Source organism: Pocillopora damicornis, chromosome 2, assembly GCF_964200805.1.
Source record: "Pocillopora damicornis chromosome 2, jaPocDami1.2, whole genome shotgun sequence".
NCBI lineage: Eukaryota > Metazoa > Cnidaria > Anthozoa > Scleractinia > Pocilloporidae > Pocillopora > Pocillopora damicornis.
In genome coordinates, this window is record NC_142671.1 from 14,600,486 (window position 1) to 14,617,881 (window position 17,396).

General features: G+C 39.1%; 1 protein-coding gene across 2 annotated transcripts in view; it reads left to right on the plus strand.

Annotated features, from left to right (window-relative positions):
• Positions 1–16,698, plus strand: part of LOC113672964 (uncharacterized) — a 23,199-nt gene extending 6,501 nt beyond the window's left edge. For both annotated transcript variants that reach the window (XM_089196564.1, XM_089196565.1), the window contains exons 2-20: positions 2,352–2,500; positions 3,099–3,155; positions 4,829–4,947; positions 6,218–6,412; positions 6,715–6,925; positions 7,582–7,892; positions 8,842–9,070; positions 9,281–9,304; positions 9,458–9,794; positions 10,652–11,005; positions 11,330–11,365; positions 12,057–12,246; positions 12,726–12,908; positions 13,053–13,131; positions 13,342–13,466; positions 13,857–14,009; positions 14,404–14,572; positions 15,540–15,730; positions 16,181–16,698. In XM_089196564.1, coding sequence (XP_089052690.1) covers positions 2,352–2,500; positions 3,099–3,155; positions 4,829–4,947; positions 6,218–6,412; positions 6,715–6,925; positions 7,582–7,892; positions 8,842–9,070; positions 9,281–9,304; positions 9,458–9,794; positions 10,652–11,005; positions 11,330–11,365; positions 12,057–12,246; positions 12,726–12,908; positions 13,053–13,131; positions 13,342–13,466; positions 13,857–14,009; positions 14,404–14,572; positions 15,540–15,730; positions 16,181–16,312 — 3,244 coding nt within the window. In that variant the 3' untranslated portion in view covers positions 16,313–16,698. The remainder of the gene's footprint in view (positions 1–2,351; positions 2,501–3,098; positions 3,156–4,828; positions 4,948–6,217; positions 6,413–6,714; positions 6,926–7,581; positions 7,893–8,841; positions 9,071–9,280; positions 9,305–9,457; positions 9,795–10,651; positions 11,006–11,329; positions 11,366–12,056; positions 12,247–12,725; positions 12,909–13,052; positions 13,132–13,341; positions 13,467–13,856; positions 14,010–14,403; positions 14,573–15,539; positions 15,731–16,180) is intronic.
• Positions 16,699–17,396: the final 698 nt, after the last annotated feature.

Sequence of the window (17,396 nt, forward strand, 5' to 3'; positions counted from 1 at the left end):
GAACTTATGTCAGTCAACACGGTAATCCAAGAATTTTGTAAAAATTGGTGGCGCTTAAAGGACCCGTTTGTTTCTTAAAGGAAGCTTTTAGTAGCCTGACGCTCTTCCTTTGCGCTGGACAACAGCAGGAATAACTTTTCGGAGGTGGCTAATATATTGGCAGCCCTTAGCAGCAGTCACACTTCAAGTTGACCTTTCATCGTTGTAATATGATGCGCTCCGCAGTCAAACAAATCATCACGTGCAATGCGAACTGAACTATTTACATCACGGTGCGTAAAAACTGAAGCGAGCGCCGATCGAACATCATTCACAATTTTTTTGCGTTCGACGAAGGAAGAACGCTTCCTAATCTCCTGGGCTACCTGTGATCGCGTAGGTGTCCTGTGCACGCAAGCGAAAGCTGACCCGTGTTTTTTCGTTCGATCGGCCGGCCGTTCATCTTTTCAGCGCCATTTTGAATGACGTCACAATTTCGTTGCGCAAAGGATGCTGCCTCGTGCATCGCAGTTTGACAACATACCATAGGCATATTCATCTATTCCAATAACCAAAAAACAATATTTCCCCTTTGAAATGCCGAACGCACTTCCCTAATCTCCGATTACTACTAGTAAATAGTATATTTTCCTTCTGATCTTCATGGAAGGTGGTCGAGTTAAGTTCGAAGTTTCGAATTCACGTATGATGAGAAGGAATCCGGACGTTTCGCACTCACGGACGTTTCGCACGCGGACGATTTGTACCCAAAGTTGAGATGATTCGTACCCAAAGCTAAGATGATCACCATCTGGGCTCAAAATCGACAGATTGATTTAATCGCCGCCACAATGGTCTTTGTATTTCACATTTTTTAGGCTGAAATATTTCCCAAAGCCATACAGCCAACTAAAGGCAATCGGTCTCAGTAATACGGTCACTTTAATCACCGCCATAACAGACTTTGCGTTTCAAATTGTTTGGGCCGAAAAAAGATTTCGAAGCGCCCCGTAACCTGAACGCGGCTACGGCTGTTGTTTGAATTAGGCTCGCAATGGAGGTGTTGACCCTGCTTTTCGTTTGGAACTTCGAAAGCAAGTATAGAAACTTTGATTCTAAAAATGATAAATACTTACTGAAGAGGTAAGCAGATGGATGAGAACACTGTCATCGTCATTTTGTCGTACCAGTATCTTTGAGTGACTGATCTGAACCGAAGAAGGATTCTCTCAAAAGCTTTGTTTCTTAGCAGGGCAAATATTAAAAGTAACTCTGACGCAGTGACACACTATGATATTAATAACTAGTCGGACTTCCTTCCCCTAATGTAGATGCTATTCAATATTCAAGATTAGTTTGAATTTAAACACATTTTCCTGTTCATCGCAGTTTTCGGATCTGGTACAAGACCAAAACTTGATTTAAAGGAAGACAGCTAGGCAAATGTTGACAAACAAAATATTCTATAACAAAATCTAAATTCAGTCTTTCACGATTATCAATTTCATTCCTTTTTCTCTTGTTTTTTTTTTTCTTTATAATTTCAATCACGTCTGCGTTTGGTATTTCCTTACAGCTGTTACGTAATCTTTATCAACAGTGCAAATTAAATTTCACTGAAGAAGAATGCTTTGTTACAGGTTAACATGTGGGTGATTCCCATAATGCACCATTGGAAAAGAAAATAACTTTAGCGTCCCACCAGAAAATAATTCGTAATTGGGTCAGATGTATTTTAGAAAACAACAGTTTAAAGTCATCTTCACCTCTGCATCGCGCGAGAAGAGAAATGTTTTTAACTCAACCGAACATATCAATATTGCTATAAAAGTAATAACGCAGCTCAGAATCTTACGTCACTAAAGAAAGTTGAAATTGCTGTGACAATAGACGAGAGCTAAGAAAATAATCATGTGGTTTCTTAAACACAATGATATTCCTCGATAATAATTTTTATGACAAAATGGGTGAGTTGGAAGGAAACTTCTAATATTACCTTATAGGAAATAAAATATGATTTTCGGTGAGTCTTTTTTTTTTATTATTAAATTCTGATTTTCTTTCACCATCCTCGTTTTGTTAATTTTAACTCGATATCAGCTCGTATCATCAAGAATATAAAACCACTGCCATTAATTGCCAATGCTGTCTGTCCTTGGTTCCAGGGTCCACTCGGCCCCTTTCATACCTTTTTCCACTGATCTTCTCTCCGGATCCGTCAAGCTGAGCCGTCCTCTATCCCTCTTTCCTACTGAATTCCCTGTTATAACATCCCTGGGATGATAGTCGGGGACATTCTGCTGATATTTCATTCTGTTAACTGGAATATACCTGATTGATGATAACTTTCTATGCTGTAAATTGTGCTTTAGATCTGATGCAGTAGAGAAAGTGGAGCTGTCAGTTATCTCTGACGATCCTGAAATACCATCGTCTAGGAATGAAGTTCAACTGCAAGAAGCAGACCCGAGGAACGAACAGTCCAAGCTGCCGGAGCAAGCTGATAAACCTGATGGTTCTGGTAAGTAAGATCATAGAAAGTGTCTCAGTGAGGTTCATGATAACGTGTGTTTATTCATAATTGGTGAACCTGTTAAAGACGTTTGTCGAAATAGTTAGGTTTCTGTTGAGGGTAATAGAATATACCATAATTATTGATCATGTTTTGGTTTAGATATTTAGAAAAAATTTCGCGAGAAACTTTCTTGTATTGCGTTAGCAACAAAAGTATAAGAAATTTTTCAATATCATCGCACTAAGGGGATTCTGCCAGGGAAATTTTTCTCTTTTAGAGTTAATATGCGGTTTTTTCAAAGTAGATCTCTAAGATCCCCATACCCCATGCATTGTGGACTCATCGTTATCTGAAGCGTAATTATTTATGGGCTTAAATTGGTAACACTGTGCGACAAACGGATAACAAAATTTGGGACGAGGATCTTCCCCGTTCTCTCTATTTGGAACTTGTCTAGCTGGCGTGGCGCAATTTCTTCTTTCATTATCAAAAAGAAATGGTAAAGGAAAACTTGCCTAAGAAAATAGTCCGATCGAATATAATTTTTTCTCGATTATTTTTGTTTCTCGGTCTAAATTTGATTTAGTCTACCTTCTATTTATAGAATCTGAGGACGAGCATGAAGATATTGATGACTCAAGTGATCCAGATCAACATCAAAGTTAGTGAAAAAGGGTATTAAGGAAGACAAAAAACCAAAATATCTGATATAATTACATGTAATTGTGTTGTCTGATCGCTCGGATGAGTGTAGTCCTGGGAAGGAGTGTTGTCGGTAATGGTGACCGGCGTTTCGACAACCTAAGCAAAAGTCATCATCAGAGTCAGGTGAATAGTTGTTGTCAGTCGAATGTTCTAAGTCCTGTTTGTATAAACTGATTGGTCAGCCTTACTGTGATGTTATTGGCTGTAAGACTCAAGTAGCGTAAGTCGGTCGTGATTGGTCGGTTTCAATCAGTCGGTAAAGTTAGGTCGTTCTGTTCGGTTCGTTTATAATGTTACTGTCGTGAATGAGTCACTTGTATGGTGCCGGTAGTGGTTGATACCTGTCGAGGGGAGTCTTTTTTAGTTAATAAACCAGCTTTCCAGAGTCAGGCCTGAAGGTAGTTTGTACTGTGGGTTAGGCCTTGCGCAGTCATTAGTGTGGTTCGTAAGTCGGTGATGTTCAGCAATGTGATTGTTGACATCACCTTCCCTCGTCGCTCGCTTGTGTTCAGTCAGTCTTGATGTCAGGTTTCTGCCAGTCTCTCCATTGAAGGAGGCGCAGCAGTCTGAGCAATTGTTTTTATAAACCGCTCCCAGTCTGTTCCTCGGTTCGTTAGTGTCTTTGACGTTTGTCAGTAACTGACGTAGTGTGCTGATAGGTTTGTGGGCGACGCGGATATTTAAGGGTTGTAGGATGCGCGAGATGTCCTCAGATATGCCCTTTATGTACGGTATAGTCTCTGTAGTCGTGGGAGTTACGGTGTCGTTGGTTTCGGTAGTTTTAGTAACGCGGTGAATGTTTCGTTGGATAAAGTCTTCGTTACAGTTTTTCTTCTTGAAAAAACACGGTCAAGGTACTTGTTTTCATCGGATAAGCTGTCTATCGTGTTGCATAGTAATTTCGCTCATCGCGTTAAAGTCCTGATAGTCGTGGCTTTGTGTGATATCGGGTTGTAGGATGACTCGTCCAGTGTTCTGTCGATATGTTGAACACACAGGAGGCCATCCTGATCGTCAGAGCCACCTGAAGACGATTGGTCAAAGCGAGGATAAATAATTGCCACAGAAGACTCAAACGCTGTGAAAACAAACTACAGCAACTAGACGAGAAACTGAAACAACTGATAGCTACTGACTTACTTGACTCCGTTATGACTATTGCCGACAAACGAGTCAACAAGACGACTGAATGTGCCCGCACTGGAGATCAGTAGAAAATGACTCGACTGCTACGCAACAAAGAACAGAGACGAATTAAACCGGTCGACAACTTGGTGTGGAACATCTCTTCCTGTCCCTTAGACATGAGTGAAACTCGTGTACTGTCACATGGACTGAAACACTCAGTTACACCGAAACTGGGATATCGACCGAGGCTATTGTATCTAGTGTTGAGGCGACTCTGCCGTCTCGGCAACGAGAGCTATCTAAGCCGACTAAGGATAACATCAGAAGTAGAATTGCTTCCACTATACAATCGGCGTCACTTCATGACAGCAACCTAGAGACGAACAACATGCGCTGAAACGACCGAAAAACGACGAGAAATGGAATTTAAACTGCTTTTTTTTTTAACTGAAGATGTTCATACTTGTTAATCATGCTTACGTAAATATGATTGTTTTACAGAAATTGAGAAGGAACTCGACGATGCTCTGCGCAAAGGAGATTTCGATGATATTAATCAGAAAGTGACTCCAAAAACCCTGGCAAGCTGTAAAAGTAATACCTTACTCAAAACGTTTCAGGTTAGTCTTAAAACTTTACCTTAACTGCTTTTAACTGCACACTTAACCTGGGGCTGTTTTGCTATACCAAGTGACCTTCGTGATCCTTAATTTCTGTGAGTTGGTTGCACCTCCTCATCAGCCCTTCGAGCTTTTCATACTTATATTACTCTCTCAACCATTTAGCTACAAAACTACAAAAAATTGCGTCTTGTTTTCTCGAATTGTACCTGTATCTTAATTAATATTGAATTTTCATTGGCTTGCAGTGATATCTCTATTTGTTTTTACTCGAATCACAGCGGCTAAAACACTAAAAAATCCGTATCGCTGACAGAGGGTGTGGTTCAAACTTTTTTAAAAGGGGAAGAAAACCAATATACTAAAAGAAAAATTGAAAGCTACGTATTCAGTGGCTTTGGTGTCAGCATTTCTTTCGGCTGAGAATGAAAATCGACAATCGGAAGATTTGCCACTGGCCGATTTTGGCCGTTTACCTAAAAGACTTCTTCTGTTGGTAGGGGCAAAGTCAATAAATTAGAATTTTGTAAATTAAAAATTACGACAATTGTTGTTTTTGTAATCATGATTCAACGCATTTTTCCATCTTAAGAGTTAGCGCCAACGCTCTCTACGATTGTTATTCGGGGATTGTCGATTAATTTATTTTCATTCATTAATGAAGTCGGCTTTTCTTCTCAGTAAAGGGCTATTGTGTTTATATGATAAACAAAATAATACATGGTTGCTTGTAGATATGGAATTTCTCTTCTCGTGTTCAACCCGACATCTCACTCGTTCGCTGCGCTCACTCGTGAGCTGTAATGTTAAACACTCCAAGAGAAATTCCATATCTACGCGCACCCATGTATTATTCTTCATGTGGGCAGAGAGTAGAGAAGATAGCAAAAAAGCTGCACTACAAAAAATACCAGGCCCCGGTTGTTCAAAGGGTTGAAAAGGCAATCCACTGGGTAAATGCGCAGGATATTCTCGGAAGTGAAAAGAAAAACAGATTATCCGGACTGACGACAAAGTACAGAAGCGTGACAGAGGGCCCAAGCCCAATGGAAATCCTAATATATGCATGCATATAGCCGCGTAGACCGTGCGACACAATTAATGACATTAACAAATGACTCTCAGTATTGAATTGGTTATCGAGACTTTGTTGTAAAAACTCTCCTGTTATTCTCAACAACTTGAGCCTTAGAGGAGTTCAGAAACATTATCAATGATTTCTATAGAGCCGTTTGATTAATGTAATGATTGTAATTATTTTCTCCTACAGGTCAACAAAGCACTCCGGGATTTAGCACATGATGAGAACTCGGAGAAAGATGATGTAGAAATGCTGGAAAAATCTATAGATGAGTTCACATCAGCCTTGATGGACCCTCTAAAAGCTGACCCCGATACCAGAAAAACATTTCAAAGTTGTTTTGACTATGTGATTGACAAGGCAATCGACACAGAGCAGAAGAAGGTACTACACCAATGATAAAAAAAGTTTCTAGTCAATTTATTATACTCCATCCCTATAGAAGATTCTGGCGGGAAATCTGGTGCCCATCTAGACAACCTGACCAAGTGGCGCAATATAATGCCATTCCAATAAACAGAACGTCATTTCAACATCATTCCGTGGCGAGGATATTTTTTGAAAAAAAATTGGATCAAAATTTTGTCAATGGTGACATGAAACTCTCCTGTGATAAATCATAAGTAAGAACTAATCTAAATTCAGCTTATTGCATAAAGTAATATATTAACGATTTATTTGCGCAGTTCATCTCTCACCCAGTGGTGTATAACTTGCTCAACACCACATGGTACCGCTCCTTTTCCTCAACAAGAAAAATTTCATGGCGGTCACCTGGACGCTGGGGATACGTTTTTCTCAATCTTTGGACAGTGTTTGACATCGTCTTATTTCCCTTCCTCTTCGCCATTTTCTTCGTTGTGCATTTGATAAAACAGGTCTTGAGGAAAAGAAGAGGTTTGTGATGTAGTTTTTTAAAAGTCATTAGTAAAGTAGTTGACATCTTACAGTAGATGATAATGCATTTCTAATTCGCTTAGCAAGCTCTTTGGTAGTCAAGGTTTGGGCCTGGAAGAGGGAAGGGTGATCGCATTGCCGTATCTTACTACTGCCTACTTAAAAATGAGTTAACACGTCAGTTCAGTCCTCCCAACTGACACAACACAGGAGTCCTAGCTGCAGCAATAAAACATAAAATTCTGTAAGTTATAAAACATTATTCATGATTATTATCAATTCCTCGCGATGATTTGTTGCGCGACCCATCAAGCCTTACTTGAAAAAGTTCACCTTAAGTCGTCAATTTGGCTTAAGTTCAAAATTTTTATTTAATTTGAGTTTTGGCCAATGATCAGTGAAGGGCTGGTTATTTACAGTTTATTTCCGTTGTGAGATAAAGTGTGGGATTATCTGTAGGCCTGTTATTTGTTCCCGTTAGATCATAACAGTCATAAGAATTGTTGTGACCGTAATGTCGCCACTGGAACTTAATCTTGAGATTACGTACCAGAAGCTACTGGGAAGTTGTTTAGATATATAGCGTCAGTTGATGTGTGTTTTCTTTAACTCATTGGTCTGATAGGATAGCGTCTGATGCTTTCCTTAACTTGCAGAAACTGAAATGTGTTTTGTTTTGACGCTGGACAAGGATAAGCCAAAAAAGGAATTTAATCTCATCAAAGAGACGATGAGCTACATTGTTCAGAAAAATGGCTACCAATCTGCCAGCTACTGTGTGATTTTACGTAAAAACAACGAATTGATTGGTGACATCAACTTTGAAGAGAGGTGCTCTTGTGAGGCCACACTGCAAAAAAGGATTGCCGAGTTAGAGCAGCCAAGCTCTCCTGCTTTACTCTTTAAAGATCTTGATGACGTTTGTAGTGCATTCAGAGCCCCAAACGTTCGAAAAAAAGCTAAAAAGGTGAGGTATATGCGCGCACGCGACCGATTTCTGCTGCTCTGTCGAGTTCGGTGCGTCAACAAGGGGGAGTGGGCTTACTTTTCAACCATTAGCTTGTTACTGGGCCTTGGTAAGGTAACACTCGTGATTGTAAGTTCGGTGACAGTTCTATGTAGTAACACTGCAAAGGAATGAGGTACCTCCAAAAGTGTACTCACTCGGAACGGTTTTTACTCTCTATCACTTTATTCGACCTGTGTTGCTTGTACTGCCTGCAGCCATATGAAAATTTATGTTCAACTTCGATTGATTTTGATGATCGCACGCTGCATTGATTTATGTTACAAACGGAAACAATTAATTTTTTGTCTCATTTTCTCCCTGGAACCAACGTTTGACATCGAGGGAATCATTGAGAAAGGGCAAGTTTTGTTTTTCCTCGAGCTTCTCCCCGAAAATATTGGAACTTGTTCTTTTCCTTTAGAAAAAATCATAAAGCGTGTAGAGCGGTTTTTTAAATACTCTTACGCGAATATCCCCCCTTTTATTTATGAATAGTGTTGTAAAGTCAGTTGTCAAAGTAAAGAAGCTGAGCACAACGGTTAATTTGTAGATACACATATGCTATCTTTGTAACTGGACATAGTTCAGTCAAATTAGAACAGTGAAAGACATCGATTGATAGGTGACTTTCCTAAACCTTTCACCTAATCAACTTTTTTAAAGCTTATTCATTCATTAATTTAGTAATTCCTCGTACCTAACATTAACATCTCCAGTTATCAGTTGTGTAGACATATTAAATAAGTGGCGAGCCAGACAGAAAGATTGATAATACTGACATAAAAGAGTTAAAAAGTTTCAAGAAAATCAGCAAAATTTGGAAGAATTAGGTAATATCGATCAACCTTGTGAGTTTGGTGCTGAAAATTACACGAAATATTTTTTTAAAGTTTTGATTTTTCATCAGGTTGTCGTGTTTTTTCTTAATTACACATTGGATATGTCAATGGAAAAAACTGAGAAGCTACAGGACTTAGTAGAGGATATAAAGGATATGCAAGTTAACATCGTTCCCGTCGGTATTGGGGAGAACGCTAAATTATCAGAGTTAAAAAAGATGGCAACTAAAGATGGCACAGCACTTCACTTTGGAGAATACGAGTCACCCGAGACGTTAGGGACAGCGGTCATACAAGGTAACTTGGAGAGGTTTAACATTTCTTTACGAACCACACCTCCTCAGAATAATTAATTTCCTATGTTGCGTCGGAAAGAAAAAGAAAGTATTACATCCTGTTGTTACAACTCGTATAGTAAAAGTGTTTTTTTAAACGGTGACGTAATTTAAAGGCTCTAATATCTCCCTCCATTGGCTTTATCATATTCATATTTCACTTTTCGTACAGGTATCGAGGGAAAGGACATCTATGGTGAGGACAGGCCTGTTTGGCATTTTTGGTAGCTATATAATCATAGACCGTTGAAGATTTTTTTCTGATGAGTTTTGACAGATTGCCAGCGCTCTTCGAGTTTTCTTTCGAGAGTATCCATTCTAAACTAGCGTCTCACTTCTTGTCTTTCAGAGAAATACAAGGATTATTTTACGACTCCTTATTTCGTCTTTTTTCGCGACACGCTGAGCTATATCACCCTCCTCGTTCTTCACTTCGCTCTTTGCCTTTCCCCTTCAACTGTTTCCTTCAGTCGACTAGAACAGGTTATATTAGTTTTCTTCGTGGGACGCATTGTAATGGAGATGGAGCAGTTTATCAGTGCTAAAAAGAACGCAGTGAAAGCACGCAAAGTGAAGAGAAATAGTGTCGGATGCACCCCCCAAGAATGTTCACCTGAGGATCCACAAGAGATAAATGAGGCAGGAAATGACAGCCTTTTGCCAAAGACGTTCATTGGTTACTTCAGGTATTTCATTTTTGATCGGTTTATTTTACTTTTAGAGAATACTAGATCCCAAACACGTAGAGGGCATAAATCTACGTGACCAGTAACCACATGAATTTAACTGACGGAAAAAAGTTAACCATCTTGATAAGGTAACAAAATTGAGCACCATTGACTGATTGGGTGCTGCAGTATAGCCTACTGTTCATTGTTAAGAGCTGCATCAATCATGATAAAATGCACCATTTTTAATGCTTGAGTGCATTAATAGGGGCCAGTAACAAATGTTTTGGTACGCCGATACGAACCCTCGCTCACTGTTTTGCCACATCGATTGGGGCCACTGCACATTAGTTGGGTAGACCAGCATGTAAACCAGGAGTCGCCTTCTAGGTATAATAATAAGGGCCACTTTACTTATTTGAGCACAACAGTATGAGCATCTTTTGATTTTTGGATACACCATTATAGGCCACTGTTATTTGTTTAGTTACACCATTACGGAATGATATTCTTTTTTTTAGGTACTTTCAGGTCATAAATTGGGTTTTACGCATGACGAGATCATAGACATTGAAAATGACTGTACTACCGAGGTTCTCTTTGACAATCTACATACTAAAGTTTTAAATAAAGCTAAACGATAATGATTTTGAAACTGACAAGCAAGAAAAAAAATAAGCGATTGGTAAACCTACAGTTTAAATCTTCCATTTTCATGGTAATAATCTATTTATTCAACATCTTTCTCTGTAGTAAAAGGAGCAACAGCATGCATACGTAAACTTATTCTCTTGCATATGAATGACATACGATCTGTGCGTTGACTACGTTTATTTATGCTCTTCTAATGCAGTTGATATCCATTATATTTATAGTGACCGCTGGAATGTGCTTGACTTCATCACTCTTGTTTTATACCTGATTACATTCGTATTACGCATGACCACATTACGGATCTCCACTGACGTATCAGGAAACAGACTTTTGGTTGTGTCGGAGTATTTCTATGGTTTTATTGCCATGTTTCTCACAATAAGAGCCTTTGGTCAAGTCATAGAGCGCTTGCGGAAAATGGGTACAATACAAATCGCCTTATTTTTTATCATCGCTGATGTCTTGGCGATATTTTGGCAGTTTTTGGCCATGATTCTGGCTTTTGCGCTGCCCATGACAAAGATTTATATTGCTGAGAAAGCTTATACTTCAGGAAGAGATTCCGCGGATTCTTTGTGAGTAGAAATTGTTACCTAGCCAATAAATCTTCGAACTCATAAATAACAGATTTTAACTTGTTGTGCTTATTCATTTCTTACTCTTTTTTTCAGAGTGTGAATGTTTTTTTTAAGTTGGGATGGGAACCTCATGTGTGTCTAGGCGCCCAAAGAAAGTGACATTTGGCTAAGAGCTAATCAAGTGAAATTTAGTTTTTGGATGGGAAGCGTAACAGGAGTTTAAAACTACTTACACCAGAGTGCCAGACTTTCTATAAAAAGCGAGTTTGTTTTACTATCTTTGTGACTCTGTGTAAATTTTAACCATTCCTTTTCTCCTAGTATTTCAAGGGTGTGCAGTGAATCAGGGATAATTTGGTAAGAGTAACACTGTTGTTGCTGTTTTTCATTCCAAATTTTAACATCGTGTACTGATCTTAAATACGAATCACGCGATATCTTCACAAAACTTGAGTTCTACGTTTTAAATGCTTCGAAATCAATTTTAATTGACTTTAAAAAAAGTCAGGTGTGAGCTGAAATTGTGATGCAAAAGAGGAAGCGACCCAGTGGCTGGTCAGCTAGGTTTCACTAGTGTTAATAAATAATGAACGGCTGGCTACCTGTCGTTTCCCAGAGGAAAGGCAAACTGAGGTCTCCCGAGAGAGAGAGAGGGGGGGGGGGGGGGCGGGGCGGGGGGGAAATTGCATGTTTTATAAAACAGGTTCCACTGTAATCCTGCGTGCTTCACCAGAATTTGCCGTTTTTCGTCATGAAACGTTTCAGGGAAAACGCCGTTAATTTTCGTGGCAGTAGATCTAGAGTTGCGAGACAAGAAGTAGTTCCGAGTCCAAAAGTATCCTCTTTGCTTACCATTCCTCTCGTGGCCTCGCCACTTAAAACTTGCACAAGCAGCCAGCTATTCAGTTTCACCTCTTAAAAGAGGCACCTGTGACACGAAAGCTTCCATAACGCGGATGTTCGGAAACAGCTATGGCGGCCATACTGCACTCAGTTGAAAAACTTAATGAAGTTTATCTAACTCGTTACTTTTAAAACTGTTCTCTAGTTGGTGGAACATAGCGACACACCTAAGCTGGTCTTTGCTGGGTTTAGCTGACCAAGATTGGTTGGACTCCGTCGACGTTCCTTCCGTTTTTCTTGTTCGTCTGCTGTACGGCTTCTTCTTAATCATGGCAGTTGTTCTTCTCGTGAACATGATGATTGCTTTGCTCTCCAATACGTATCAGCAGGTTCAGGTACTTAACAGATCCCTGCCATCACGGAATTAATTTATTCTCTTCATAATCCAGAATTAAGGGAATATGGGCTCTTTTCGGCATAAGATACCGGATACTTTTCGTTGATAAGCTTCTATGATCTATTTTTGTATATTATTATTATTTACTATTATTTGTTTTGGCCAACAATATTATAATCCAACTGGTTAAAAAGGTTTCATATCGTATCCATGTTGTTTCTCTGTAAGAATGATGATCAGCCCAAGAGGAGCAGCTCAAGGCTACCGTCAATACCCTATTCCTTTTGTGCAGCGCGTCCGCAGTTGGATTCGTAGTTTTGGAGTTAAAATTTGATGAGTATTTTTGTAAAAAAAATGCTGTGGAATTTTGTTTCTGGTGTATGATAGTTTTTCTCCCGCTGAGGGAGTGACGCCTGTTGTTCCTATTTACTGGTACGTCCTTAGATGCTGTTAAGTCCCTCTTTTTGTCTCTATTAGGATAATTCACTGCATGAGTGGTCTTTCAAGAGAGCCATTATTGTTAGGACTTACAGTAAGAATAATCCAATACCAGTGCCTTTCAACATTTTGTCTGTTCCACTGATGGTGCTCTGGAACATCTTTTTGGGGAGTCCGTGTTGCACATCGTTTGACACTCCTGGTTTGGATGAGGCAGGACGGGTAAGCTGGTAACGCATGCTAATCAACTTTTTTTGAGTTTTTAGAAATAGCCGCTGTTGTTAAAAGTTATCGTTCATGTCCGCTCAGTTATTTTACTTACTATTTTATTTCTGCTTTTTATTTGAAATTTCTTTGATTCGACAGAGTAGAACCCTGGATAAATTGGTGAAGAAGCTAGAAAGAAGATACTTTGAGAAGTACGGTTATGAATTCCCCCTCACAGGTAGGGTGATATGCTAGATTTGTTAATAGCCTCGCATATATGATAAGGTCATAAAAACAAATTAAAGAAGGTGCGAAGATCGCTTTCATAGTCATCTCTTAATCCTCGGATCTCGTAGACGATTTTCATATTTTCACAGTCATTTTTAATGATTTTGTTAACACCACTCAAAACAGGCCAAGTTAATAGGTGGTTCCTATCTTTGTTTAGAGGAAAGAAAGATGGATCACTTGGTGAGACAAAATGAAGGAGGTCGGAAAATGACTAATCAGATTGTACGGGAAATATTCCAAACGTATGGAAACAAGGCGAAGAAACTTGCGTTTGGCCGAAAAGTGAGTGATTTTCAGGCCTACAGAGATTCCCACCACACTCTATAGACCTTGCTACACCAGGAAATACCTTTATTATATTTACTATTTCACACAAAAATTCTTCCTTCGAGCAAGTTAAATGTGAAACCGGGAAAATTACTGAGTACACTTTGTGTTGTATTTTCCTTCTTCCCTTGACACTTTTGAAGCAGATTTGGGATGTCTGTGTGGTTGTAAGTATTTTGATGTTTGATTATGACAAAAAAATCTAGTAAAAGATATATGAGCATATAGATATACACAATTACATTTGCAGAGTTGTGTAATTATTTTTGTCTGTGTCAATCTCTTTGTCTCAGTTTTGTGAAGGTACTTCATGTAACTGAAATTTTGTTCGATCATCATTTAAAGGCGTGGCGTAATTCGCCAGGAATTGCTGTGGATGGCTGCCTCCTAACTTACTTGGGACCTGATTTCTGCAAAAAATGCAAAGATGGAAAGCCTAACAACATTCACAGTGCCAAATTCAATTCTCCCTTTACAGAAGAGACACCACGATTTGAGGTGAAGTTTTGATTTACACACACAGACATACATACATACATACACTCAGACAGACAGACGGATATACATGCATACAAAATTACATTCACAGTTTATTGTATAGCCCCTCCCCCTTCCCCCTCCTCTTGGGAGCTCTTCCGCTATACAAAGAGAATAATTTGCGAACAGCATATGTCGATCACATAGATCCTGCTACACGGTGAAATCTCTGGGAAAAGCGATATAAGTACACCTCTTTTTGACCTTTTTCCTTTTGAAAGCCCAGCTGCTAATAACTTTTCTTTTTTAGGTGCTCTTACTTGTTTCTATTGTGGAGAACTATTATACTTAGTTTTAAAGAGTGAGCTTAGTGAGGTGTTCATAGTAGAAAGACGAGACCGTCATCGTTTTGCAGGTACTCATTCAGGGGACTGGAGAGAGGCGTATTATAGCACTAGGTGTTGTGAATAAGTCTTTCGACTGTCACAAAATGCCTGGTTTAAGTATTGGAACAGTTGGTTACCACGTAGACGATGGGAAAATATTCGAAGGTGGCTGTTCTGAAGTGGGAAGAGAGATCGAAGGTATGAGTTACTTCGATTGCAGGTCACGTATCTACTCAAATGTTTACGAAGGTTTCGTCTCTTTAAAATCGTTGTTAGTTCTCCCCTTGAAGCAAAATGAATTTGCCCCTACCTTTACCAGCTCGCCCTTAAATCTTTCAACTCGTTTTCTGACGGTAGAATATATACTTCTTCTCTGGGGAAATCATGATACGTTTCGAACAATGTGTAATTGTTTTTCTATGGAGAAGACTAGAGTTCGAAAGCTCGAGAAGTCGCAATGAAATGCCAGGCGCAACGACGCAGAGGTGCGAGTATCAACCTACGAAATACGTATGTTGGTCATTGCTTTAGAATGTGTGTTGCCTCCTAAAGAAGCCGTTTTAGTCTAGTTTGTTCATAAAAGTATTTCTTAAAATTTTCCGCGAACACTAGCATAAAACAGTGTCAACCATGCTAGATAAAGAGCGGAGTAATACAGCGGCTTTGCATTACTTGTTCGGTAGTCGTGCGTCATTTCACTCGGCTGATAATTTGCATGTTGATAGAAGTTTGTTATAGTTTTGCTGTGAAATTTCATGTTGATCGATATAAACGAAGATTTAAAAAAATATCTTCTAATAAAGGTGACAAGTTGAAATATTTTGGGGGCGAACTGGTAAACGTGGGGGCCGGAGCTTGTTTTACTACAGGAAACGAAAACAAAGATGTTTTAGGGACGAATTGGCAATGGGGCGAAATCTCCAGTTCCCGACTTACAAGGTTCTGATGGCGCTTGAAAACGTATTCAAGGTTTTACCTTCCTCCTTAATCCAACCTTGCGACAATAAATATCTGATTTCGCAGGAGAAAAAGGTTCAGAAATGTTGGTTTGTAAATGTTGAGGGATTCAATTTGAATTTTACTCAATGTTGTTACACCTTTGGTTAACTTTGTTTAATTTGTCCTCTTTTTGCTATGTTCTAAATATCTTATGTTGATGACTAAGGAGCCATGGCTTACCGCGGCGATCTCATCGCTTGTGAAGTTGATTTTAAAGAAGTCCCTGACGGTAAAATCTCTGTGTTGTTCTCCTTGAACGGTGAAGAAGTAGGGCGCTCTTCAATGAAGTATACCTCAGGACAAACTCTATATCCCATCGTCTCAATGGGATTTCCGGGCATTAAAGTGCTGGCAAAGGTATGTTTGAAATAGGGGGAGGGGGAGGGTGATGGGCTAGAAATCAAAGCTGTAAATGGTTTGGCTTCATTGGTGATCTGCTAACATATCATACTTCGGCACGCTCTCACGGCCTCGAGGGATTGTTCCCGTGGCCAATTGGAAGCATAAGGCAAGGGAGCTCTCTTTGTGGCGGCTCTCAGACTCTGAAATAAATTATTCGCCCTGTTTATAATTACCAAAAAGTGTTTGAGCTATGTGTGTTTGTACTCTAGTTGACCATACGGGGTGACCAGGCGAAGGAGGCATACATCTCACTTCCTATTATTTACGTAATTCACACATATCTACGTTCCATAATTGTGGACATAATAGTCATAGTTCATAAATATGATCATAGTCATCTTATTTTTTTGTCAACTTTTAGCGATTATTTTTTAATTTGAGGCGTACAATTTCCTCCCGTTTTAGATGTGCTATCGAGACCGTTTCAGTAGAGTAACAACTGAAGACATTCAGAAGGAAATTAAAATTCTGCAAGATAATTTTCAGGATCAACTTGCTGACCTAAAGAGATTGTTGCTGGATCTGAGAAAGAAGTAGAGGAGAAAGAAGGGGCAGGAAAAGTTTTTAAGAAACCGCCGTACATCAGGTGATGATGTAAAATCGTGCACTTTGATGGATCTGGGAGTTGACCAGCTGTAATCTTGCAGCTTTATTTTCGATAGCCCTCTCTCTTTATTACCTATTTTTTTCAATGGAGGGAGGAAAATAAAGAAGACTGTAATCATTTTAGTAATTGTGAGAAAACGTCTTGGCTTTTTCTTTTTTCAGCTTAGGAGCAATGGATATCTGTGTGTCGCCATTATGTATAATAAATGAAAAGATGTATTTTAATGCAAACTATATCTATAGCCGTAAATTATATTTCTTGTAAAACTGCGATGTAGTCAACTTATTTACAAAGAATAAAGAAGGTAAAAATCCATGCACCCATTCTCATTTGTAAGTAGCGTTTGCTTTATATAATTCTTCGAGTTCAAAGATCTGGTCAAAAATTCTCCCCTTCAACTGCTGTACATGTTACAAATTTGGGAGAATGTAGGGTTAAATAGAGGTATCACTTTACTTATGAGTTGATCTATTCTGTTTGCTGAATCGTGAAGATATTTTATGGTGAAGTTCGGATATAACGCGCGCTGTCATTGGTTGAAAGAGCGTGCACTATCAGGGTAGAGAGCAAAGATGTAGAGGGTAAAGCTGTTATTTCATCTGCCAAATTGTACTATGTCTGACCATTTCCCGGACTTCTTTCTAGCTTTTTTTCGTGAAATTTCGGAACTAGCGAGTCGGCAAATAGCAATAGAAGAGCCAAAGAAAGGTTTGTAAACATGCCAAGCGCTATAATTGACGTAATTCTAACGTGAGCAAAGACGAAAATCCTCAAAGAGAAAACGAAATGGACACTCCGAGTTTTGAAGGTTTCCACGCGTGTTAATTCAATACTGTTGATAAGAGATAGTTTACAGTTGGTTTTATGAACAATTATTGGATGAGGTTTTGAGATATTCAGAACAATCAAGGTCGAGGTAGGGGTTAGCAGCCGAAACCTTTCCTTTTTTTTTTTTCTTTTCGCTAATTAGGGCTTTTGAATGGCAGCTATAATCTTCTATTGGCTGTTATTTGG